Below are 27,661 nucleotides of genomic sequence, written 5' to 3' on the forward strand. Positions count from 1 at the left end.
TGGGAGAGCTGGGGCAGGCCACTCCACTGCAGGGCCACACCGCCAGGCCTGTGACACACAGCTCCTTCCCCCATCACAGGCATTTGTTCACATCCTAAGGTCCTGACAACACGTGGTGATCATCAGCCACTGTCTGACTCCTACGACCTAGACAGGGCACAGAGTCACAGCCACCAGCCAAGGGTCCCAATCCAGCAGCCCCTGATAAAGAATGGGCATTTGAAAAACAGGGAAGAGGAGAAGGAGAGATGACTGGGGAGATGGCTTGGGCTTTCCCTGTTGCAGGGTTTTCACTGACGATGTCAGCAGTATTTCAGTCCAAGTATTTCAAGCGCTGCTTGCTCAGATTTATTTACTTATGTGATTTATGGTACATGCCTACACTAATCTCTATGCACCCACATAAAACTTCAACATTCATATAACTTTGTTAGGCAGCACGGCACATTCAGCAGGAAAAAAGAGCCACATTTATTTTCCCATGATTATTTCACACATGTAATTGATGTAAAAACCACTTTTTCCTCTCAATGACGACAGACATCCCTAAAAAACGCACCTGAGTAGCAGCACAGACCCTGCCTTCAGGAGCTACAAAGTGTCCTATTGTCGCTTTTGTTAATTCATTATTTCAGCATTGCATTTGCTTTAGTTTCAATTATGCTGAATGTGCTAGGACATCTATCACTATTCTTACTTCGTTTTAGAATTATGAGATTCTATACAAATACATTTCAGGGTAAAATTACATACAATCAACCAGAGAAGAGTTTATATGTAATCTTTAATTTTGTTCAATTATGTGGAAGGTCTGTTTTGTGAAAACAGAACACACACACATCCATCTTAAGTAGTAAAAGTTCCATCTTAAATAGTAAAATAGACTCTCATATATGGGAAAAGAGGAATTTAGTTTGACTGGCAAATCAGCATTTTGTATAGTAACAATTTTATTGAAAGCTTTTGACGATGTTTCATGATTTATCAGTGTGTTCAGCTCCGCTGTACCGACCCCTCCCAACCACAAAAGACACTGCAAACAGCAAAACTCCATGCCCCACAGGAGGCAAAACACAGGCTTTGCTTAGGCTTGCAGTATGAAAGGATCAGGACATTGTTAATATGCCTGTGCTTCCTATAAATTCTTATTGTGATCCAACTGGATGGCTGCCATGTGGTCTCATCTCCTACACATTTGTGAGATGGCTAAAGAGTCTATTGAGGCACAACACACAAACTTGTTTACAAGGCTGAAGTAGCATTTACTTTAAGTACCCTCCCGTATGTCCCAGCAGAGGTGATAAATGACACACACACCATTTTGGAGGTAAGTCAGCTACAGGAACAAAGACAGGAGATACCCTAAAAAAACTAAGGAAATCATCACAAATAGGAAAAAAAAATGTAACTACAGTTACGTGCACTTTATCTTACCAGCCTAAAATAGCTTCAAATACACTTAGAAACTTTGCTACAGCCACCGAGGATACTCTTCATTATGAAACAGATGTATCTGAATTTTCAGTCAGTTTAGAATTTGGATTAGTTTAGAAGTCCCAAAATATCCCTAGCTACGGATTTCCTTGATTTGTCACTATGCGTTAAGACTTAACTGTTTTTTTTTATCACAATTTCATGTATGTGAATCAAATCGTAAGCCAGAAATTGTGACTTGAAGCCAGAAAACATTAAAAATAAATAAATATCACAGTAAAGCTATCTGTAGCCAAGCCTTCTCTACAGCAAGTCCATGGCTGGCTTGCTCCTAAGTTCGTTGGAACTCACTAGTCTTCACAGATAAAACTGACAAAATCTGGAAAGGTGAAATAAATATGGAGTAAATACTATTTAAAACTACCTTGCCAAATTATGCTAAGACTATCTTGCTCACATACCCTCAGCCAGCCCTGCAGCTACACAGCGCACATGTACAGGTGTGTGTTAGAGTTCCCACAGCTGCTGCCTCTCTTCTGCATTCAGAGCTGAATACGTAGCTTCTTCTCTGCTACTCCTTTAAAACTGCATGTTCTTGGTCTCCAGTTTACCATTGAAATGATCTAAAAGAACACATTATTCTCAGGGAGACACTGATGCTAACCAGCCTCTTTATCATCAGATGGAAACAAACCTAGGCATTTTTTGTGCTGCCCCTTTAAAGACTACTCCTAAGAGGCAGCCAGGTCCAGCAGTACCTATCAATGCACTAAATATCATATTAATTAGGCTGTAAGTTCCTTTAGGCAGGGACTATCTTTTTGTTATGTGTTCACACGGTCCCTTTCACACTGGTGTCTTGATTTACAGTCAAGCTTTGAGATGCTGCCACGGCACCTACAATAAATAATTGTATGTACTTCTATTTAATTCTGCTAGTAACCAAAAGAAAAAGAACTTGGGTCCAGATGTTCGGCTGCTGTAAATCAGGGCCTCTCCACAGGTTTTAATGGAGCTCTGTAGATTTACGCTAGCTGAGGATCTGGTCCTCTGCTTGCTAGGTGTGCTGATGCTGAAGTGGGGGCTATACCTCCTGTGTGCTGTGCCAGTACCACCCAGCACTGGGATCAGCAGCACTTCAGTAGGGTGGATGCAGGGCCACCAGGGGCTGTGGCATCAAGGGAGCTGTGCCCCTGAGCTCTGCACTGCAGTGTCTAAGAGCAGCTTAAACAGAGCCTGGGTGTATCTAACCCTATGATGCAGCCAACACTGTGCTCACATTCACAGCTGGAAACGCACTGATATATCTGCTCGTGGCAAGTGCTTTTCAGTTTAAAAGTTATCCCCACTGAAATTTCAACAAGTTACAGCTAGAGCCCATGTAACTCCATGTATGCAGGAGTCTAGTTACAAGAAAGTAAAGGCTTTTTAAGCACAGAGTACACGTAGTCCCAGGAATAAAAAAACATAAATGGCAGCCATTTGAAGAATGGAGGTGGGTAGGTCACCTGTACAGTCACCTGTAGGTGACTGACTGCAGTTCCATTAGAGCATTCTGGAAGGCAGAACCTGGGTAGGTGGCGCTCCTGGAGGAGGAACAGACATACAACCTCTGCTCTGAGGATGGGCACTGTCACGGCTGGCAGTAAGCAGAGGAATGTTGCCTCTGTAGTCCTGTAAGCTCTTGCACGCACACTCACCCCACCAGTGAGTGAGCATGGTGAGGAAAAGCAAAGCAAATGAAGTTGCACTTCATCCTACACATTAGTGAGGGGGAAAAAAACCAAGCCTATAGTATTTCCAGTACAAAAGAGTAATGCATAAGCAAATAATATTTTCACTCAGAGGTGGTGATTCACTGGAACAGGTTGCCCAAGGAGGTTGTGGATGCCCCATCTCTGGAGGCATTCAAGGCCAGGCTGGATGTGGCTCTGGGCAGCCTGGTCTGGTGGCTCGTGACCCTGCACAGAGCAGAGGGGTTGAAAGTGGATGACTGTTATAGTCCTTTTCAACCCATTCTGTAATGCTATGAATATTGCAAAGTTTTCTATCCTGTAAGCCTGTCAGACTGCCAGACAGTATTTCACAGCAGCCCAGGGTCCCATTTGCTGTTTCTGCAGCGAAGGCGGCACTAGGCTCGAACCCACCTGGCATTGGGTTCTCCCATGGATTGCACTACCACAAACCAAAATAACCCACTGAAGTTTAAGACAGGACAGAGTAAGTGCAAGTGAGAAGCAAATCAGGATCTTTATGTTTGCCCTTCTGTCCCCAGGAAAAACGAAATCCATTTCTTCTCCTTCAGACACGTCGATATAACAGCCCAGGCTGCGAGGGTTTGGCTTCACCATTGGCAGTGCAGTGATGTTTATTTCCATTAGGCTGGGTCTATAAAACCCTCCTTTTATTTCTGCGCTTCCACAATTTCAAAACAGCAAGCCTGACATTCTGCTCTCTGACAAGCCACGCTGAATACTGGGATGCTTGAAAAATCTATACGAAGAAAGCTCTTAAGACAAGAGAGGCTGAGCATTCTTGCCACAAATGGCTTGTTTGAGCTATCTCTCTTCCTCATGTTCGGTGGAAATCAGACAGCTTATTGGCTTAGCTTGTTAGGCCAGGTTAAAGGGATGCGATGCTGAAAGGCTCTTACAGAAGCTTACCCTTGGACTAAAAATAGCAGGCACTAGAGAATTATCTTAAATACTACCAAACTTGTTCTGCGCTGTGAATGCAGATAACTGTAATATGTTTCCATTTTTGGTAGTTTTACAGCTTTTTAAAGTTATGCTTGCTTTAGCTGACTATTTAATTAGTTTCTGATTCTATTTGCCACTTCTTCCTCTCAAAGATATAGCCTGAGGGGTACTTTGCCTATGAATCCTTTGTATTTAGCAGTGTTGCTATTGTTAACATCTAATGAGCTGTTGGATTTGCCAAACACTCAGTATAGGTACAAACGTTTCTTTGAAATATAAATGTTTAACACATAGCAAACAGCAAATCAAAAGATACTCCAATGCTGCATCCTCACTCTCATTGCATATCTCATCAAAAGGGAATAAAAATAAAAATCTGCTTTATTGCGTTTAATTCTGAAATTCCAAACTGCATATCTGAATGAGATATTTTTAGCTCACAGAGCAGGCCTTTAGAAGAAAACTAAATGTTATTTGGTATTGTAAGAGGACTCATATCAGCAAGGCTCCATGGTCCAACATGCTGTCCTGCCAGCCAGACTGTGGAGCTGTTAATAACCCACCTTGGGTAAGGCCAATTTCTAGAGACAAATGCTGTGCAAGGTCAAGCTAAAACCCAACTCTGCAGCCCAACTGAAGCTTCTTCCCCTGTTAGGCAGATATCTCATCTGACTGCTGTGGAGCTGGCAGAGCTTGTCCTCTTAGACACCATCTTTCTTTGACTCTCGCAAGGTGAGAAATGTTTTTGCTCTTAAGTAGTGGAGGAATTCTCAGAATCCCTCACTACACATATACCTGGTGCCTTTATAAGCTAAAGCATAGTGGCATAACCTAGCCACATGTCTTGCAACTGCCATTAGAGCCCTCCATACATCTTCATTTGGGAAGCAAGTTTTCTCTTTGAGTCAGGAGTTGAGTTCACAGCCTCTTTGTCAAATAAATGCTGGGCTGCTGAGCAAGCCCTGCCTCAAAAACATTTCAGCCATCTATTCCTCAATCCTGTCTTCCCTAGTCAGGCAGTACAAAAAATACTCTGCCTTCATTATTGTGATTAACATTACTATCCATCTCCCACAATTTCAAATTTCTACTGCTTTAGCATTACTCTGGCACTATCAAGACAACAGTGCTGTTGCAGACTCCAGCCACATCATAAGGGAAAGGATCTGCACAAAGAATTTACAGTTTAAGCAGACAAGAGGAAGAAGGGAGGATTTGAATCCTCGCTTTATAGCAGGAGATTTGATGCACAGAGAGAAATCAATTCCTCCATGTCACAGGAAGCCCATGGGCACCCCAGTCTGAATGGACACAACAGAACACAGGGAGTCACACGGATCTCCCATCCTGGAGATGCCTGGATGAATAGTAGTAGTATATTCAGAACAGCAGCACATTGCAGAGGAGAGAAGTTTGAGCCAGTGGGAAGAAGCATGGTCACAACTGAGTTCAGAAGAAAGCATTTGGAATGTATGGCTTAATGTGGTCAGCTGGAGCCAACTCTCAGAACACAGGAGGCTATAATAAAACAGTAACTCACAGCAAGTGCCTTGGAAAGACTAAGGGTTCACAAAACATATTGTTTAACTGGAGTATTCAGTTTTCTCCTTGCATAAATTCCTTTGGAAAGATAAAAATATAAATTAAAAAAATAATTTATTAACGTCTGACCATGTTCCAGACAGAAAAAGATTAAAAAAAAATAAATGAGAGAGAGAGAGAGAGAGAGAGAGAGAGAGAGAAACCACTACTGCATTGCTGCTCACTTTTTACTTAATACTTTACTTGATTTCTTTTGCTAGTGAAGCTACTTCTGCTCTTTCTGGCTACAGTTTCAATAGCTCAAGCTCAGAGATCTGCTGTTAGGACCCTGCTGAGCTGAAGTAACATTCAGAGACATAGCACTTGTCTGTGGACTTCCCTATGTAAGATCACCACCCACCACAGCCTGCAAAGGTCGTTAAAAAGCCCATAGGAAGTCAGACAACAGCAGTGGAGGAAGAAAGTGTCTTTGGCACAGGATCAGGGATAAAATACTTTCACAAGGGTATTTGTGGGATATCAGGCCAAGTAAATTGGAGTTAGTATGAGGAATTATGCCATTAACACCAGCAACAGATTAAGTCCTGACGATTTTCCTTGTGTATAAGGTGGAAGAAGACAGGGTAGATATTGTGTGTTTATTGAAGCGAGATAAGATATAATCTAACCAAATCATGGAATGCAATTTGGGAAGATATTCAAAGAGTTATAGAGTCTGAATTAGCAGGTTTGTTTAATACCTATTGGTGCAATTACGTCCTGATGCAAAACAATTATTGGATTCCAGAAGGGAGAACATCAAGTGAAGTGGCCCTAATCCTTCATTAGCTGAGTAGCACTTGGGGCCAGGAAGGACACCTGCACATACCCAAGAGTAGAAATCAAGAAGTAGGAGGCAGACATCTCCAAGAATTTTGGAGTGTACAAATTTGGCACAGGGAGATGCATTTTCTCTGCACACAATTCAGATGGCTTCAAACATTTACATAGCTATATTTTGTAGGGTCTCTTTCTAGTTCTATGAGCCTTTTGACTCCTTTGCTATTGAAAATAAACCTGTTATACCACACTATTGTTCTTACACCTTCCTTGCACAGTTATTTGGATAAGGCCTTTTCCATGGGAATAGTTTGGCAGCCAAAGTTAAAAAAGATGCCATTCTACAACAGAACAAAGCATTTCTAATAAAAATTGAAGCCATGCAAAATTTGACCGCGATCTCATCTTAAGGCATCTCAGGAGAACCTCAGCTAACTCGTGTATGGTTCCTATGTTAAATGCAGTAGTTTGCAATGAAATCTGCTTTTAGTTTTTGAGGTCAGACAAACTCCTCTCTCATATTTGACTCCTTGGGGTTAAAAATGATGAGGATTAATAAGGAGTAATGTGGACTACCTCCAAATTCTCACATTTTCATAAGGATTTCTTTTTCTTTTTTTTTTTTTTTTTCATTTGGGAGTACACCAGTATGGTTAGTCAGGGATTTGAAATAACAGTGGATAATGAGTCTTGGTCAAAAACAACTAGAGAATACAACGCAGTTCTGGACGATACATTCAAGGAATTTCTTTATGAGGGCTCTTTCAAAGACTGATTTGGGGGAAGAATTGGGAAAACCTAGCCGTTCTGTTGAAAGGAATGGAAGGGCAATGAGTACTACTGTAGGATCTTTTTTTTTGCTGACTCAGTGAAGACACATTTGTCATTCAAAGCCAAATTAGAAAAGGGCATGGATCATGCTACATAGATGCTCAGTCTCAGTTATCAGGCAGGTACAGGCAGCTTCCAACACATCTACCTCCAAGTGCATCTAAAAAAAAGGCAATCTCTTTTGGTGGATGTGGACAGAATGTCTTTGTCAAAATTTCAGTTTGAGCAAATATCGCAAAGCGGTTTAGCACGGGGAGGATTTGTTCCTGCAGAAATTGACACAAATTCCTTTAGGACAGGGGCAGCCACCCCAACTGCACAGCTCGGATTGCCAGGAGATAGAATTAGGGAAACTGGAAGATAACACTGTGGCCTAATGTAAACTCTTAAATCTGCTGTAAACAGAGTGGTAACATTGGCACGCAATAAAACTGGTATCTGTCATTGCACTTCCACAAGCAGGTGTAGGAAAGGACAAGAAACATGAGTGGATTTTTGCTCATCTCTATGCATTCTGATCAGGAAAAAAAGTATGCTGAGAGAAGCTATGGTAAATAGCTGACATTGTATTAATGGAGGGCAAGCTGGAATGATTGCATAGTGGAGAACAATGTGAGGTCAATTGCAAAGGTTGAGTTCAGGTTCCTGTTAAACAAGTGGCGCAACCTGGAAACGCAAACTTGAGAAGGCAACATTCCTGGACTTTTCAAGTTGGACTGACAGAACAGTTTAGCATGCACAGGAACCACTTTCTAAAAGCCTTCTGACATTCCTGCTGGGTCAGGCCACATCTTCAAGAACACACACACACAGAAAAAAGAATTGGCCTTCTGTGGCCTATGAGCTGTAATCATCAGCTTTACTACATCATTCCCTCCACCATTTTCCCTGTGTTCTTTCAGGACTCGCTTGTTCCCACTCAGAAGAAAGCCTGAGAGAACCACTAATACAGAGCAAGAACTAATAAATCCACCCAAAACATCAGTCAGCTCTATGCAGAGACACGCTTTTGGTCCTCTAAGAGCTAATCCTGATTTGTGTGTATAAGCAACACATCAGTGCTAACAAGCCATTTCTGCCTAGTTAAAAAGGGAGCAGAGAATCATTCCAATACCAGCATTTTTCAGCTGATGAAAACTAGTCTTTTTTTTTTTTTCCCTTCATTGTCATTAGGTCTGGAGATAAACAAGTCTCTATGATGGGATGTACTAGCTAAGGCAGCTTTTCTACAGGTTTGCTAATTACGTCGATGCAGACAGCATCTCCTAGCTGGGCTGAATGTAAGAACTTTATACCCAGAAAAGAATATGGTCCTGATCACAATCAAGAAATCTGGTATAGCAACTACTACATGACCATCTGAAAGCAGTGCAATTAATCTTAGTTTATGGGATATAATTTTCAGGAGAGTTAGATATCTATGACTAGTTTAAAAAGTAAATGCACAAAGAAGTAATGTGCCACCAGAATTGTAACAAAAAAGATTGCATGGAAAGTTATGCATTATGGATGATTTAGCAATATCATAGATAGCAAAGGCTCCAGCAAAAAGAGTGAAATCATCCCTGTCTTCACATTTGTTGGCGGAATTTTAACAAGGGGCTCCTGGGAGCTGTTGGGGGCTCCTCCATGGCTCAACAGACAAATTAACTCATCAAAAGGAAGTTAGGGATGATTAACTAACAAGAGCCCCCTCCAGCCCATAACTGGCACATGGTTATTTCACCCAGATGGTGTTCACCTATGTGAAACTGGTAATGACAGTTTCAGATCAGATTTACAGAAAAACAGAGATAATAAGGTGCTGCAAGAGTGACACGATAGGAGTTATTGGTCTGTGATGCTCTAGACTGTGCCAGAGGCAGCAGAGCTGTTTTGTAATGTTAGGCTCTGTTTTGTAATGCTATCCTCTCTGCCCGAGAGATTTCCTGCTGTAAATGGGAGACTCAGTCTCCAGAGAAGTATTTGACCTGACCCTTCCTATACGAGAGCGGGATCAACAGTAAGGAAAATGACAAGAGATAGCAACACTCCCCTCACATACAAGCCAGAACAGTTTGACACCTTTTTTCTGAAAAACGGATGAATGCCTTTGTAGCATTAAGGACTGTGAAATATTTTCTTATGCCTTAGGAAAAAAACCTAAGTTTTCTGGCTCTTCTCCCGATGCAATTGAGGTGACAATTTGTAAGATTTTGCCTAGTATCTTCATACAAGTATGAAGAGTGCTTGTTGGGCTTTTAAGGACAGATAATACAGCAAATAAAATTCACATCAGTCCCAATGGAGAGAAATGTAAGCACAAAACCAGAAAGAGAATTCCATTAAAAAAAAAAAAAAAAAAAAGCATACATTTTCACAAATATGTAAAGATAAATGTCTACAGCTCATTTTGAAGGTGCCTAGAGGGTCAAATGTCTTACAGGGCACAACCAATCAGATCACAGAATCATAGAATGGCTTTGGTTGGAAGGGACTTCAAGGATCATCAAGCTCCAACCCCTGGGCCACAAGCAGAACCACCAGCCTCCACACCTGATACTAGAGCAGGCTGCCCAGGGCCCCATCCAACCTGGCCTTGAGCACCTCCAGGGATGGCACATACACAATCTCTCTGGGCAGACTGTTCCAGCACGTTACCGCTATGTCTGTAAAACCCTCTGACATCCCAATGTCAGTAAGCATGTACTAAAATTTTTGTATGTTAAAATAATTACTTCTTACTGCAAAAAACAATTGCGTTTTTATGCATTTAAATAAACGCTCTCCTGAAGAGGCACAAGGTCCTCCTCCCTTGTTCTCCAGCCTGTACAGTGGATCACATGATATCCAGGTGCTGCTAGTTAACTAACATGTATTTTAAAAAGTCCTTTTAAAACTCATGTCATATCTGATTTTCACAGAAGGTCACTGACTGCGCTGTGGAAGCACACAGACCTACAACATTCTCACCAAAGCCAAAATCCCAGTGGGAAGTCTCACTTCCATCACATTAATTACCTCCTTCCTCGACTGCAGATCCCGAATTGCTGTCACTCGTTAAATAGCAACCTGGGAGAACAACAACTGGTTTTCACTTTTTTTTCCCCACAAAGGTTTAGAGAATTTTCAAAAGCAATTTTGAGTTCCCCTCAGGAGATAGGACCATTCATGAGGAAATGCCCATTACTTCCTGTAGCAGCTCATAGGGAAAGACATTCCTCTCATCACCCCCATCTTCTAGATGTTATTACCACTTCCTTGAAATTAATCTCTTGGGTCAGAAACAAATTTGTCACCCAATTTCTCTATTTTCAGGCAAGTGCATCTCCTGTAGGAGAGATTTGCAGCCCACCAAGCCACTTGATGGACCACTGCTCTGAACCCCTCTGAGGATTTAATACCTCTGAGCACTCAAGGAGCAGCTGTGACAACAGATAGAAGTATGGAGGAGTAGGAAACTTTCTGCCTGTTCGCCACCTATAACCTTGTAATGCGATTGGAAGGGCCAATCCTCCTAAACTTTATCTGATGAGCTAGATGGCTGTAAGCAGTTCAGGCAACTCAAAGCTGCCATAAATTAACAACTCTACCACTGGAAGCCAAAACTGCAGTTCCTAATAGGAAATGCTCCACTCTTCTGGCATCCTCTTAGCCATTAGGTATACCACTATGGGACCAGCACTCTGTAGTGTTACTTACAGTAAAGCACAAAAGCACACATGCGAGTGAGGAAATGTGTTAATTCACTGCATTGCATAGCTAAGACTTCATAACAACACCAAAGTATCAGTAGGTTTGGATTTTTTGCTTTCATAAACAAAATCCAGTGATTGCTCATGCGGTAAAGAGTAAACTCCAAACATGGCCCTTCAGACTTATCATCACCGCAAAGTGCTAATTAATTCCTCAATCACTACAAAGAAAGGCTGTTGTTCTGTGTTCTCAGAACTGATATCCAGCCAAAGCCATCACCTATGTGTCCCTAAGGGGCTGCTTTCCATGGAGACCTGAAGCCAGCCTTCATGGCTGAATATCCATGTACATGCAGATTGATCTCTCTGCCCATCAACACTGCAATTCGTCACTTGTAAACTTAGGCACATGCATAAAATTTCCAAAATAAAAAAAACAGACACCAGAGGAAAAGTCTCAAAAAACTGGCAGGCGGCAAAGTGGCAGAAATGCTGCAAATTTCTGGTGCACCTGGTTATTAACCACAGTACTGTAACAGGAGCTACAGGTGGGTAAGATCTCAGAGACGCAGGCAGGCAGACACATGGGGTTCCTCTTTTCTCCTTTCACATGGAAAAAAATGCACAATTCAATACTAAAACTTTCTCCTGCAGCTAATTTGCTCTATATGCAATTTCCTCCCCCTGACCTACACATGTACAATAGGTTAGCAGCAGTACAAAAAAAAAAAAAAAAATTGAAATTAAACTTTACTATGAGTTTATCATTCTGTAATGGCATGGACTTGAGCTAATGTTAAGTGGGATGGGGCAGCAGGAGAAGAGCATGCCAGGGTTAAGATGGAACGTTTAGTAGCAATTAGCAATGATGCACAGTACAAAAATAGCCAAAATAATAATTAAAAAAAAAAAAAAAGAAAAAAAGAGGTTACACTAGAAGTAAAACCATTAAGGGAAATAAATTTAACAGTTTGGCCAATTAACATTTCTTTAAGAAAGGCAAACTTTCTGTTGTTGTTAAACAAATGGGGAAGTAGAAAAACAGGAGAGCTCCATCGAAAATATTTACTTCACACTAGCAAAGACTCAAGCGAGCATTTTTCCAACAAAAGGCAGAGCCATTGTCCCACTTTTTTGTGACCCCCTCTGCAGTTCTAGGGAGAAAATATTTAGTTGAACATTATCGTAAGCCAGAATATGGCTCTATTTATGTGACAAGTTGACAACATACAATTTCATGCTTGTTGAACTGATCTGTGTTATATATTCACTGCGAATATCATGAAGTCTCACCATTATAAATATGAAACTGTATACACTTATTCAAAATAACTTCTGCAGTAGCAATTTATAGCTTGGTTGTTTGCGTGCATATGAAGTCCAAATGCTACCTTAAAAAGCTGCATCTCACTAAAACAGATGTGGAGTGTGACTGTGACCAAAGTGGATTTAAGATGACCTCTGTGAAAGGAGGCTATTACATTTTTGTCTGTATGGCAGCTGACACCAGTTTGTATTTAGATATGTAGCCAGTGGGAACACAGTGTCCTTAAGGGCTCGTTTTAACATGGGCCAAGACATTCGTCTAATGACCTAATTAGCTTACTACTGTTCTGCTAAGCACTATGCCTCCCTCTGCAAAAAGGACAGGTACTCAGCTGAGGGCAGACACGGCAGCATCTGAAGCCTAGGCTGCTGCAGGTGAATTCCTGGCAGAGCAGTGAAATATCTCCTTAATGGGAGTGTGGAGAAGATCAGTTGCATTTTCTTGATCACACGCCTGGGGAATGGTCTTGGTGGCCTCATACATCAAACAATAAGCTCTCAAAGCAATTGGTTTTTTTTTTGTGGGTTTTTTTTTGTTTGTTTTTTTGTTCTTCTGGGAGTTCTTTCCTGCCTGAAGGTTCCAACCAATGTGTGAGGCTCTTGCACAAAAATAGAGGCAAGTTTAGACAGTCTGCAGTTTGTCCAATCAGGAAAAAAAAGAAAGAGCAGCACACTCAATATAGGACATTTGCATAAATTTTTTCCAATTACATAGCAGCTGGAATGAGTGAAATGAACTCCATTTACTGCTTGAGCATTTTAAAATGTCAGCACAGCTAGCCACAGACGTAGTTTACATACACCTTCCACACAGACGTAATGCTATTGGACTGGGCTCCTATTTAGTATGGGCAGAAATCTGAGTCAGGCCAGAGGCATTTGCAAAGGTAACGCATTCAAATGCTATGAAACTTGACACTGCTCTATTAGGAATATAAAAATTCTTGCTCCCTTGCCCAGTCTCTTCCCCTGGAATTAAGGGCCTTCCTTCTACTCTCAAAAACTGTCTCTATGATACACTGTTACCTTTCATTGTTCTTGCAAAGTTTCCTATCCCAAATCTGCATCTTCAGCCTTTGATGTTTATTTTTGTTTTAAACCTACAATGTTGTCTGTTTCACTATTAAACCTATCCTGTAACCACATACTGTACATTCATTTCTCTGGGACCTCGGTAGCTCTTATCTGTTTGCTTTTATGATCTCTTATGAAGTGCTAGGAATAGCAATTTGCAGTGCTGTTTGTAAAGCCATCTCAGACTGAACTCCTTCCCCTTTTCTGTCATACAGTGATACTCTCAGCAGTGAAATCCCATTTGCCATAGAAGAATTTCATTACAGGATGCACTTTAGAGGGACACAAGTTCCAAAGTGTCTTGTATGTGCTTATCATGTAAAACATTTAATGTGCATTAATCTGAATTTCAAAAAAGGTCTTCCTGGAGCAGCAGCCTACATGTTGGTATGTCCTGCGTTACCTCTGATTCACTGACACGCTGCCCGCCCCATGTTACTGCCCAGAGCTATTTAGTTTCTTTTCTCTAAGGCCACAGACATGCTGCTATGCTGTTCACACAATCTCAGTTCTTTTAAGCACTTTGATAAGCTTTATTCTGCCATTATACCATCTATGCCATTAAACACAATGTTTAAGTTCTATGTTAAATCACAATCAGTTCCTATTAACTGTTCCAAGCTCCTCGTTTTTATCAACAGTTACTTTATTAAATCCTTAATAATATAGATGGAATAGTTAGTTAATTTGTGTGTTGAGCCATGGATGTTAATTTGTAAACATAATAACATACTGCAATCATTTGCATAATAGCATTTTAATCTTTTTAGTAAAAGCTGTAATTCCCTACAAAGTACGCTGCAGAAGAAACTAAGTGACTATTGGTAATAATAAAAAAGGCCTTAAAATTCTGATCCTATTATAGTGTTGGAACATACCCAAACTGCTACCATAATCTCTGAAATGTTACTGTTCTCTGATTTAGGTGTCTGTGTCAAGAATAAAAATGAAGTATAACTGGTAGCAGTAGACTATTTCCTAAATGTAATTTAGTATTCACTAAGCACCAGCACTTTGCAAATAGCTCTGAGGCTTTCCTTCAAAGTTCAGAGCTCTAGTTATGCATATTGTGTGAGGTACACCATGCAGCTCACCTCCAGACTTTGTTGTGCTGAATAGATGGCTATGATAAATCATGCAGATTTGGCATTGAAGGGCATCAGCCATCAAGGGTTTGACTACTATGTCTTTTTGTCCCCAGAGATTAGATCTCCTTGAACTGCCTGCCCTGGGCTACTAGTTCTGGAGAAAATTAAAAAGTGGAAAAAATGCTAGGAGAGGCCAGTACAGAAAATCTATACAGGCTCAGTTCTCTGGAAACCCATTAACACCAGTCACAAGACTGGCAAAGAAAACATTGGTCGTTGTTTAAAAGTCAGGCCAAGTCATTTTACGCAAGATCTGGTAATTCATTAATCAATCTGGCTGCAAACCTTGAATGAATAACCTGAAATAGTAAAAGAGACTGGCAGCATCACAGAATGTAAGAGACTCTACAACACGAACCATGCAATTACCCCGGTGACGTTTAGGGCTCCCCTCCATAATCCTCATCCTCCTGATGCAAACCCTTCCAAATAAGAAATCATTAATCCCTATGAATTTTCCTGCTCCCGGAACTAAGAGAGTATGAATCGTTCTCTCCTCATATTCTCACTGCTTATAAAGCAGCATTTTTGGCAGCCTAGAATAAAATATAGTAGCCAATTCACTCTTTCAAAAAAACATGGCCCTGAAAAGTAACCTGGGCTACACCTATGCAAAACAACTAAAAATAAAGTCATCAAATATGTTGAGCATTTCTCTGGAGCACAGAATTATGTAAACAACAAATCCATAGATAGGCCAGCAACTGTGGTTTTCTGAAGTCTTCTGAAAGGCTAAAAGTGTGCTTTTTTCAAATATGAGAATAGCACAGTTACAGATATTTTACACAAGTTCATTATACTTTAATAGGCAATTTTCTATCTTTAGAAGAGGTTATAGGTTGCATTTTCTCTTTACCTCAATTGAGCTATTTGTAAGTAATGCCAACAAAGAGATATATCCACTGTGCAGATACCTTATCTTTCCAAAATGTTAGACGTGGGTCATAAATAATTTTAAATATGACTAACCTTCTCTGATAGAATATGGTACATTCAAAGAAGCCTCAGGGGACAAACTCTTTCCATTCACGTTACATCAAGTTCTACAGCTCACATAGCACCAACTTGAAGAAAGGAAACCTAACCATTTTGATTTTCTAACATAAGCTGAATCGATTTGTCACAAACACAATTTTTTAAGGGCTGGTTCTTTGCAAAAACAAATAAAGAAGGTGAACGAAGCAGTGAAACGTCCACATAACTGATCTTGGGTGACTTGTTAATTATATAGTTCCACAAACTCGTGACAGTAGAGAGTGGCCTTAGGGGAATGAACCCCTTCATTCTGTATTTCCATACTCAGAATAAGAGTCAAACAAAAATAGGTGAGAAACTGAAGTTACAAATCTGTGAACAGAAAGAAATCAACTAATTGATAATATGCACATACACAGACACAGGTAAGAACCAGTGTGTTGGGGCAAACAGGACAGGTTGGGTTCAGGATCCTGCACAGTCATGTGAGCAGAATAAGGCAGCAATGAGCGAGCCACTTCTGCAAGATATGTCAGTGTGCTTCAGTGCTGGACTGAAGGCCAATATCTCACCACACCTAGGCAGATGTGGGCAGGGACTTATACTCAACAGTTACATGCTATCTAGACTAATTGGAGCTTTATCTCGTTTGGCTCCTAGCTGCTACCATAACTATTAATAATTTCTCATCCATGAGACTTGAGTGCTAGTGGAGTTATCTAGGTTTGTTGGCGCTCAGTTCAAGCAAGCTTCTAGGAACATGAGTTGCAGAATGCCTGAAAACTCAAAATGCTAAAATATAGCATTTCTTAAAATATTTACCAAAAAAAAAAAAAGTGTACCATCTTGAGTGTGATTTTTGAACATAGGCCCTCACCCAGACAAAAGTGTACTACATTCATAACTTAAAGGAGAGTGTGCTTCATTCAAGGTTAGGTTTTGCAATTAACACTGCATGGCTTGTTCAATTAACACTGTACTTGTGATTCCCGACATTATTCACCATTCTACTTCTTTCCCTTGCAGTCCAAAGAAATTGCATTTCTATTTTCAAATGACTAGGCCTCATCTGGAAGCCTAAGTTAAATAAAACTTATTATTCCCACAATGATATGAGAGTTTTTTGATTTTTTTTTTTTTAAATTTTAAAGTTATTTATGATAATTTCTTCAGAAAGAAAAGCCAGTGTGGATCGATATGGAAAAATCCAGAGATTACCAAATGGGAAACTTTAGTTCTCTGATTTAAAACAAATAGTTCCTTACAGAGTATCTGAGATAACCTCTGGAGAAAGAACACATCTTGTTCTGTTCTTGAGCACCCCCAGTCGTCACATTACAGAGCAGCAGAGAGAAGAAATAGTGCTATGTACCCAGCTGCACAATGGAGAATAGGGACAGGGTTAATGCATGGGAGGAGAAAATAACTGTTTCATTACCATCTTCCTGGGCCAAGCAACAAATAAATAGCAGTACAGCACCACGAAACTGAAAACTCTTGCCCTAGCACTGCAGTATTGCAAAATGCTATTAGAGAACAATTTGTCCTTGCAGTAAGGTAAGCAGGGATCAAACTGTGCTGTCAGAGACAGTGAGGCATCCTATAACCGAAGTTTGTGGGTGCAAGGAAAGCCAGGAACTAATGGAGAGGACAACAGAATTCACCAGTTAGGAAAGAAGTTACATATTTCATTTCCAAATCATTGCTCCCGGCCTACCAGTTGCTGCCTAGATGCATCCCCTCCAGCTGCATGCCACCTATTTCTTCACATTCGGGCTGTCATCTTCAAGATGCACCCAGACCAGTGAGGTTCCTGAAAAGACCAGTACCTCCTTGCCATCACATTCCAATGAGGTTAGGTACCAGCCTGGATGCTCATCTCACTGCCTGTGACATGCTTTGATTTTCAGAACTGGAACTGTCTCAGTTAGGGAGAGATATTTACTATCCAAGTAATACAGACAAATCATCACTATATAAACAAGACAATTTTGTATGTGGTGGCTTTGGCCACCACTGCAGACAATGCAGTGCACCACACGACCAGGTAGAAGCCTGTGGTCAAGTTCCAGCGTTTCTACTGGAACAGTCTGTATGCTTCAAGACGATGGATGCTTTATTATATTACTTATCAGGAACTCAAATTTTGACAGTCTATCTTTCCCTGATTCTTCCAAAAGAAAAATGCCTCTGCATTTGGCTTTTGATGAATGAGGAAAAATACATATCCTCAGTTACAACAAAAGCAGATCCTCTCCATGCAGCGCTGATTCTGTTCTCAGCTGAAAGTGTGTCACCCGTCCTGCTGCCAGCCTGCTACTGACCACCAAAAACTGACACGCGTCAAGCTATAATTCATGTGGGGGTACCACTGAGATTCAAGAACACAGCATCTTTTTGAAGTTTCATAAACTGTGATGTGGAACATTATAAAACTAATGAACAGAGGGGGTCAAAGCATTTTGGTTTGAATAAAATTATTTACAAACCATTTTGGTGTGAACTGTAGGAAGATTGAATACAGACGGCCAGCTCCTATCATCAGCTACATTGATAAGTATAAATCCAAAGTAACCTTATCAGCACCAGGGAGGTCACCATGGGTTTATAACTGTATACAAAAAAGAAGAATTTCATTCAGGACATCCTAGGCAAGCTATATTTTACATTCAGAAGCATTTTACTACACTGTGGCAGTTAATCTTTTCCAGCTATTAAGCTGCAGAGTGATCATCTGGGGCTTCCCCCAGCAAATGGGGCTGGCTGGACTTCCTGGGTCAGCCATGGGAAAGGTGGCCCCAGCCCCTTACTGCTGCATAAGGTCTTTCTGCCAGCTAATCAGTTTATTGCCCAATTTCCCAGCCTGTGTACGATCTGCTACATTTTTATCATTGAGAGAAGGTGGCTAAAGGGTCTGGGAGGACCAGCAGTCCCATTGTTATGGGGTGGCGAATCATGAAGGTTTGACACAGTGAAAGAAAGAAGACTGGAGACAGAGATAAAGAGACTGCAACCTCTTCCTGCACACCCTGAACCCCAAGGCAATATTTTAAAGAAGACATTTAAATCTGTCCTTCAGCTTTAAGACTACTTTCCACCAGGAGAATTGCGAAACATCCCACACCATCAGCAACTATCAGCCCTCTCAGCTTTGTCTGTCATATCTACCCATTTCCTTTCCCCCACTCAATCCAAGAGGACCTTTTCATTTGTATGCAAAATATCTTGCACTGCAATGCTACAAGTGGGAATTTTTGATGCAGTGAAGACCTTCAGGAATCACAGAATCATAGAATAGCTTGGTTTGGAAAGGACCTTAAAGATCACCTGGCTCCAACCTCACTACCATGGGCAGGGCTGCCACCCACCAGACTAAGCTGCCCAGGGCCCACCAAACCTGGCCTTCTATGGATGGGGCATCCACAACTTCTCTGAGCAGCCTGTGCCAGTGTCCACCACAGGAAACAGGCACTGGCCCCAGCTCTCCATCAGCCAACAGCTGCCTGCACTCTGCTCCTTTCCAGGGAGTGCAAGAGGAAAACAGCAAACAGGTTTCAACTTTTGTTTTTCCTCACCACTGACAATTGTGCAACTCCTCCTTGTTACGCCACAGTGCTGTGTACTTTAGGCACTCTTCATCCATTTCCTTTCAAAAATCAAAACTTCCATTTAATTCTTTTCAAGGTTGTTTTCCCCCCCTCTCCAGATCACAGGCCTGCTTTTGATCATGAGGATTAAAGGCACCAGGCGGAACCTGTAACGCACATCACCACGTTTGCTGTTTCTTAATGAGGGAAAGATAGTAAAACCACTGCCCACCAGGCTAAAGAAAAAAAAAAACAAAACACAACCAAAAACATGGATTCACTAAAATCGCCTTCCCTTACCTCAAAGATGTTGGCAGGCTCATTGCTGTACTGGCTGGAGATGACCTCAGACTGGTCGCTGTACCACTTGAGCCCCCCCAGGAAGCTGTCTGCATCCAGGTCGTTCACATCTAGTTCGGAGAGGTCAAGTTCTGGGAGGTCTGGGCAGAGAGGCTGGTCTTCACCAACCAGAGCAGCACACTGCAGGAAACAGCAATGTAGAAACAGTTTCATTAATTGCCAGGAATCTATTAACTTTAATATCATGTGATAAGAATTAAGCCTCGATTAAGCTATAGCACAGGGTCACCAGAATTGTTTTCTGGAATTAAAAAACCACACTAACTATTAGATCTTTTTTAACACTGGACAGTTATGCAAAGAGGAGGGGGAAATAGGAGGGCATAATCCGTAATAGGAAGGCACAAGCTGCCTTCTCTATCATGTCTCTGTACAGGAACAGTGAATTTCCTTTTCCCTGTAGCCTTTGACAACAATAGCATCCAAAGGTTTATAAAATCCAACAGCAGAAGCCAAAGCGCGACCTTATTCTGCTGCTGCTTCAAAGCAAACCAGTGAAGGTAGAAGTTACAGATGAATACCTCTGGGCAAGGTCTTTCCTGCATTTCCTGATGCATTCAGGTTATGGAGGCACAGCCTGTTACAGCCTTCAGCCCTGGAGCTAGCTCAAGCTGGAGATGCTCGCACTTTTGCTCTTCCAGATTCTTACCACAGTCCTCGAGGTGAGATATGATGGTGGTTGCCATATGGACAGAACAAAGCATGGAGTAGGGATTCTGCTATGTCATGTCCTCAGTGCCTAAACGGTGGGCAGATCTCAGCTACCCAGTTACAAAGCAGGGGCCTGGCTGGTGGGATGTGTTCTGAACATCCCTGTGCTCGCCTCTGGGTGACAGGGGCAGTCAAGTATTGCCCCAGGCCAGGACCTCCCATCCAGCCCCTAGCTGTCCCACCCTGATGGTGGCTGTGTTGAAGGACCAGAGGGTTCTTTGTTGCTTTTTTTTTTCCTCCAGCAGCCCCATAGCAGTCTGCTGCTGACTCAGCAATGCCAATGGAGAAGACCTGTGGAACACTTTGCTTTCTGTAGGGAACAAAAATCTCTTCAGCAGAGCAACATGTTTTTGCCTTCATGACTTGTGAACAGTGCAGTGATAAATAAAAATAAACTTGGAATAAGTATCCTTTTGTATGCTAGTATGAAGCTAGATAGAGTATTGACTGACCTACTAAGCAAGAAAAAAATTAATATCACACAGCCACTTTAGCATAGCAATTGAAATGTTAGAGTATCCATCAAACCCAATCCTTAATTATGGAAAACATGTAGGAACAGCTTGGCAAACAGTGGAGCCCCATATGTCAATGCCATTCGATAAAGCAATGCCTGCTGCACTGTACCATGCACCTTTAGAACCCACCTCCAGACTTCCACATTGACATGGAGATCCCACAAAACACCCCGCCACCCTTTACAGCTGATAGGCACTGAATGGTTAAAAGCTATAAGTTCAGCTGAGCCTAAATGCTTCCACAACAAGCACTTCACAAAATCACAGAACCATGGAATGGTTTGGCTTGGAAGGGACTTTAACGAACATCCAGTTCCAATGCCCTGCTGTGGGCACAGTTGCCACCCACCCTGCCTGCCCAGGGTCCAGCCAACCTGGCCTTGAACACCTCCAGAGATCTCTGGGCAGCCTGAATAAAAACATTCTGAATAAAAAATTTCTTCCCAATACTTAACCTAAATCTCCCCTCTTTTAGTTTAAATCTGTTCTCCCTTATTCTGTCACTACCAGAACATGTAAAAAGTCAGTCTCCCTCCTGTATGTAAGTTTTCTTTAACGGTGTCTCTCCAGAGCTTTCTCTTCTTCAGGTTGAACAAGCCCAACTCCCCCAACTTCTCTTCATAGGAGAGCTGCTCCAGCCCTTTGATCATCTTCATGCCTCCTCCGGACCCACTCCAACAGCTCCACATCTTCCTTGCTCTGGGGGCCCACTCACCGGGTGCTAAGGGATATCTTGAGTACACCCAGCCGGCAGGCTGTCCTCTGCTATCATCAGCTGCCTGGGTGCTTCGAACAATATCCCAACTTTGGATTGAAGTCAACTCAGAAAATACCACTTTCTGGAGAGAGCAGTCTGAGCGCAATAACATCGTGTCCATTGCTGGGAATTGCTCAATATTCGTTATGCCCCTCTCCAAAGGACCGCCTTTCACAGCACGCGAGCGGGAGCTTCTGAAGGAGCATCTCATTGAGGGTTTGGCCTCCAGGAGGCCCGGCGGCTGGCAGCAGCGTGGCCACAAGCAGGGCTCCTGTGCTGGCACAAGAGCCAGTGCAGCTGTGCAGGCTGTAATTCAGCGATCAACTTCTATGTGTAGCAGGACGCTGAGCGATAACCACATAGCAGGCCGAGGGGTGAAGAACAAGGAGGCTGCAAAACAAGGCTCTGAAATAACATTTGCTTCTATTTCTGCTATTTAAGGAGCTGCAGAACTTCAAGAAGTCAAAATCTCACTTAGGTCACTGTCAATGCACATCTTATTATTATTGTTATTTTGGACACAGAAGAAAACAAATTGAAAAGGAGTAGTTCCCTCTTCTTTAGTGCTAGACATCATCTTCTAGCAGCAAGCTTATAACGTGGATAGGACCTTTTTGAAACTTGGCCAAAATCTCCAGTTTCATTACAAGATAATCTAGTTTTTGACCGAACAGGTAGATTCTCAGCATCACTCACGTCTGTGTTGTGGGGGGCAGTAGTTTGTATCTGATGCCGCAGACTTGTAAAGTATCCTGCTGATCTGCTTATGCTTTCATTTGTAAAAATAGCTTCACTCTGCGAACTACCCACTTAAACGTTATTTCTCAGTTACGTGTATTTTTAAGTTCTTACCATGGGTTTTTCAAGCAACATAAACAACTGTATTAAAAAAATTCTGCTCATCACAGCTTTCATTTGCCTATAATGACTGCAATGTCACTTAAAAAATGCAATTGCTGAAATGAAGTATATATGCTCTCGCCAATGTTGACATGATAATAAAATCAATGTTTCTGAATATGACATTATGTTTCTAATCTGAGACACATTAGCAGCAAGTGTTCCTGTTATTAATTTATATTTGGCCTTCGGATGATGCCAGATTTAACGCTCCAAGTCCTAAAACTGTCCTTATCTGACATGCTGATATTTACTGTTTGCTATACATCTGTAACAGGTGCACCTGCATCACCAGAACGCAACCTACTGTATTCCCACTGTTACTGGATACTAGAGGTATTCTGTAACCACAGACTTAATTTCAGAGCAACATTTAGGAGGATAAAGCAGTCACTAAACACAAAAGGCTAACTACTGTGCGTTATTTCACTCCAACCGACTTTTTTCCCTCTTAGTTCAGACGCAAACAATAAATTAGCTTAACTGCACTAATGATAATGAATCATTATAATTAAGTATAATTCCCCATTAACCTTTTGGACTTTTTTTTTTTTTTTTTTTCCGCGGGGGGGGGGGGGGCTTTGAAGGTAAATAAAAAAAGAAGAAAGAAAAAGAAAAAAAAAAAAGACTGGATTTGTGCCATATTAATTTTATATTAATGAAAAAATAATCTCCGTTTTATTTTAACAAGTTTTTCAAAGAGCCGAGGGGGTGAACCCAGCAAAGGAAGACTGACTCGCTACAAGGCGTGTCATGTGGGCTCTCTCTATCAATCCTTGCAACCTTACTGTACATCACCTTCATTAAACTGTGGAACACTGGGGACGCCGATCAGCAACGGCGATGCAGGCCTTTATTAAGCAGCGCGCCGTCCTGTCATTATGGGAGTGAGAATCTAATACATTTTAAGTTGACAGCAAACATTAATGATTCAAAAAATGAAGGCAGCCTCCGGTACCTGCTGCCTGCAATCTGTGAGACCGGTAAAGGTGATCCCCAGAGCCAGCACAGCAGGCAGCACTGCTCCGCTGCTCCAGGAAGTGCCGTGCAGGAGCACGTTGCTAAAATCCTACCAACAGTTAACCCAGCACTACACCATTAATATTAAGATCAAATCTTTTCTTTTTTTTTTCTTCTCTCTGCACTATGAAGAAGTCATTGATATATATTATCCATTCTGTTACTAGCTTGAAATTACTGCAGGAACTCTAGTGATTAAAATAAATCTTCAATATTTCCATGTAAGCTGGTTCCCCAATCAGCTCCTTGCAGCATTAGGAATAATACATGATGGAAAAATGAAGCTCCAGCAGCTGAGACCCACGCTACAAGCCAGACAACAACCCACAGGATACTCCAGCTACTCAGAAACAATTAGGACTCTGGAGCCAGAAAGTCATCCACTTACAGCCCAGACTTGTAATAGCTACAGGACATATGAATTATCCATATCTATTCCACTTCACCAAGAAATCAAAACAAGATAAGAGCAATTACAGTATGCAAACAGAAATCAGTGGATACAATGGCAAGCTGCAAATATTTAAAACACGACAAAAAGACTTAAGAACCCGCCTGCACGCTCTGCCAGATTGGAAAAACACACAAGGAGAATGCTGTAACATTTTTACTTCAGATGGGTATCTGCCTGGCGTGGACATCTTATTTAAAAGGCACTGCACAGAACCTGTTTCTCCCTCCCCTGCTGCCCAGGGGGAGCATTACCAGCACTTATCCACTCGCAGCGGCGGGTCGGCTCCTCCAGCAGCTCTGGGTTTTGCCTTCCTCTCAACGGGGTCCACACAAAGTTTGCCTCGCTTCCCAAGTTGCCCAAACTTCCAGGTAAGGCTCCGTTCTGCCCAACACAACCATGCAGAAATCCTCACACCTCACTTCATCCTTCAGAGATTACCAGGGAGCTGCTTGCTTTTTGCTTTTCTTTTTTCCCTTTATGAATTGTAGCCAGCAGAAGCTGTGGGTTTGATGTATTGCCGTCTATTTTTACACAAGCGGCAGCGGCGGCAGCAGCAGCAGCAGTTCACACAGTCCTGCATAAACTCTATTCTCATGGTTCATCCTGTTGTCTCTGCCGTACAGTGGGATTTAACCATTTGCTCGACTGCTTGTGCGGACTGAGCGCCCTGCCCTACAGGGCACAGCTACAGGGTGATTATTCCAACACCACGAGAAGCAGGAAAACAGCTACTTCCAGAAATCCCTTTTAAAAGCATCTAAAGCAAAACACCGGGGTGTTCATTCCCGTGTGGGGGTTTGAATCCTGCAGCTGATAAACAATGTGGAAACCTTCAACAGAGCAGAGTGAAACAAGCAAGGAAAATAGGAAGCCACTGGTTAATTTTAATTACTACATCTCTTTTTTCTCTTTTTTTTTTTTTTTTTTTTTTTCCCCTTTTTGTAGAAAAAAGAAACATTGATCTTATTCTAAACAAACATGGCATTTTTCCAACCAGGCCACTGAATGCCACTGAAAAGACTTCAGACACTGATTCATATCAATATCTTAGAGCATAAATATTGCATATGACGGGGAAAGCGAGCCAGAGGCACATGAAAATAGTTTCCAACTGCAGGAGATACCGATGACAGGAGCTAAGCTTTGATTTGCTCAAGGCATCGCAGAGTAACCTTAAAATAGCAAACTTAGTGGAGTTCAGATAAGATCCAGACTTGTTTGCAAAGTGCGCCCACAGCCCCTCTCCCACACCCTGCTCACCTCGATGTCACTCCATACAGAGTCCTGGTTGCACATGTCCCACGCCATCCAGCTCCCGAACCGCAGCAGTGCCACTCGTGAGGCGCAATCCAGAGCCGGGCAGGGAGCACACACGCATGCAGCAACGAGACCCTTTCTGAGAGTGAACTGAAGGCACCTGTCTTACTACTGGTCCCCGTCACATGACAAAGCTATTAAAAAGTAGGCTGGGCTGTCACTCATCCAGCCTTCTTGTGCCGCCGCTCCAGCCGTGACGTCGCTCAGAGGCAGACCCAGGCTGAGCGAAGTAAATCTTTTTAAAAGCCACTCAGACCTTTGAGTCTCCAGCAGCACCACGCTGTGATTAAAATCACATTGCCACGCCACACCCCCGAGATCGGGCACTGCCTGCCATGCAACAGCTCCCGTCTCTCACAGTCTGGCTTTTCTCAACGCTTTCTCTTTTTTCCTTTTTTTTTTTTTTTTTTTTTTTCCTTTTGCCAAAACAAACAACGAACAGAGCTGCATTAATGCTAAAGAAGAAGTGAGGTGACAGGAGCCGGACTGCAGCACGTGTGCTCCAAGCAGCCTCCAGCCTCACGCGGCCGCCGCACAGCTCAGCCAGGAGAGGCCACCCCGGAGTTCGGCCAAAGTTACAACGCGTTACAACGTTAGAACAAAGTTCTAACATTTTATTCACTCAGGGATTTTACACCTCACAAAGTTAATTTCTTATTGATAACTGCAAGCAGAGTCAGTTTTGCCACCAACAAACACCTTAGGGAAATGAAAAACAAATAAAATTCTATTTGCCAGGAATGGAGGAAGTATCTATAAAAGCCAATCCTGCAGTCACCTCACCTTCAACAGAGAAGGAGCCTGATCCCACACCCAGCTACACGAGGCATTCCTCTGCTGCTCTTTAATCGTTTCAGTGTCTCAGTGCAGGAACCCAGTGCTCCAGCATGCAACTGCCCCATCCTGTCCAGGACCGCATGGGTTCCTGCTATATTTCCCTACAAGCACTGTACTGCGGCCTGGGCCAAGTCTTTCCTCATTGCAAAGAGGGAAAAAAAAAGGAAAAAAGAAAAGCTCTTGTCATGTGAAAACCCAGACATGCAGGCACACATTAACAGCAGAGGATCTGGGTTTAAGCCCTTCGCAGCTCACCCGTGGAGACAACAGAGGCTGCTGCAGGTGTGACTGGTTTATGGTGGCACTACTGCTGACACATAACAAAGCAAAGGTACCAAACGTAACTGCAAAACATTTCCCACAACAGAAGAAAACACACGAAAGCCTTGTCTGACCGGCCCCACCTGCCTCCATGCTTTCCGAAGTTGCATTTTTTTTAATTAGCTGGGTTCAAAAGTCCTGTACAAATGTAAGTGCTGGATCCGTCATGCTGGGCTACCAGTCAAAGTCACCAAACTATAATTGATCATCCGCCTTGTCATGAAATATTCATTTTCATTGTTATTTGCAAACTTGAGCATTCTAAAGGCTAAATGAATTCAATTATTATAGCAGGCTATGGTGATTTTGCTGAGAGAAAAAAATAAATAAAAAGCGGCACAGCTCTTGAAATAGCCTTTTTCCAGCAGATATTAAAAACTTCAGAAATTGTTGTAAGTCTCAGATATATTCTCGGCTTATTTGTGTTCCCTTGTAATTCATTATTGCCAGTTCTGATAAAACGTACGGTTTTCCCTGCTTGTGCTTAAGTTGCAAATCACATCACACTGTCATATTTTCACCAAGCGCAGATGACAAAAATGGCATTGTTTTTACTTTACTTAATTAAAAAAAGCCACAGCAAAATACCGAATGACAACAGAAAGCCTTTCCTACAAGTGATTAAATTAACGGTATTGCTTTGCTCTCACGACGAAAAAACCTAATTTCCTTCCCAATTATATGCTGATTTAATGATAAAACTGCAGAAAATTATTAAGATCTGGGGCAAAGGTGAGTACCTCTACCCTCTGAACAGCCAGCTGTGAAATAACGTGGGCACCTGCCTGCCTCAAGTGCACTCAGTTCTTATTAATTATTATCTGTGGATCCATGGTCGGTGGAATATTCTCCTTCAATACCTACTTATAATTGTGTTCATTGACTGTACCGAATCCATCATCTGCTTTTTTTTTTTTTTTTGAAGTTTCATTCACACCTTTTATAGAAATGTATTTACACCGGAACATTTTATATTGCTGTTTTGGATATTTTGACCTGCTCATGTTGTTTCTATTTTCTACATTTCCACTTCACTGCTTTCCCTTCAAATTAGCAAGTTAACTGATAAATATAAACACAGTAAGCTCAGCACTGCTCTCAGTGCACCATGTTGGGGATGGAGAGCTCTGTGGGTGCAGGGCGGGCACTGCGCAGTAACACCATGTCTTCCAGAGCCGTCCTACAGCCACGGCCTGAACTTTGCTGGCAGCTCCAGTGCCACCTGGAAGGGATGCCAGGCACGATTCAAATCACAAAAGATCACAAGGTTTAAACATGAGTTCTCATTGCTTGGGAGGAATTTGTTTATTTTTAACCAAACCGTCCAACTTGAGCCATATTATAAATTTACTTCTTA

The 27,661-nt window shown here is 42.0% G+C and overlaps 1 protein-coding gene across 2 annotated transcripts in view; it reads right to left on the minus strand.

The window, feature by feature from the left end:
- The window catches only part of PPARGC1A (PPARG coactivator 1 alpha), a 343,375-nt gene that overhangs the window by 36,956 nt on the left and 278,758 nt on the right, over nt 1–27,661 (minus strand). The window contains exons 1-2 of one of the 2 annotated variants that reach the window (XM_042811868.1): nt 25,090–25,322; nt 19,410–19,589 (exon numbers count right to left, since the gene is read on the minus strand). In XM_042811868.1, the coding sequence (XP_042667802.1) occupies nt 19,410–19,589; nt 25,090–25,137 (228 nt within the window). In that variant the 5' untranslated portion in view covers nt 25,138–25,322. Of the gene's footprint in view, nt 1–19,409; nt 19,590–25,089; nt 25,323–27,661 lie in introns of those variants that run through there. The other variant, XM_042811869.1, reaches the window with a different exon arrangement.

Source organism: Centrocercus urophasianus, unplaced genomic scaffold, assembly GCF_019232065.1.
Source record: "Centrocercus urophasianus isolate 14NV4802_14NV808 unplaced genomic scaffold, USGS_Curo_1.0 seq_13, whole genome shotgun sequence".
NCBI lineage: Eukaryota > Metazoa > Chordata > Aves > Galliformes > Phasianidae > Centrocercus > Centrocercus urophasianus.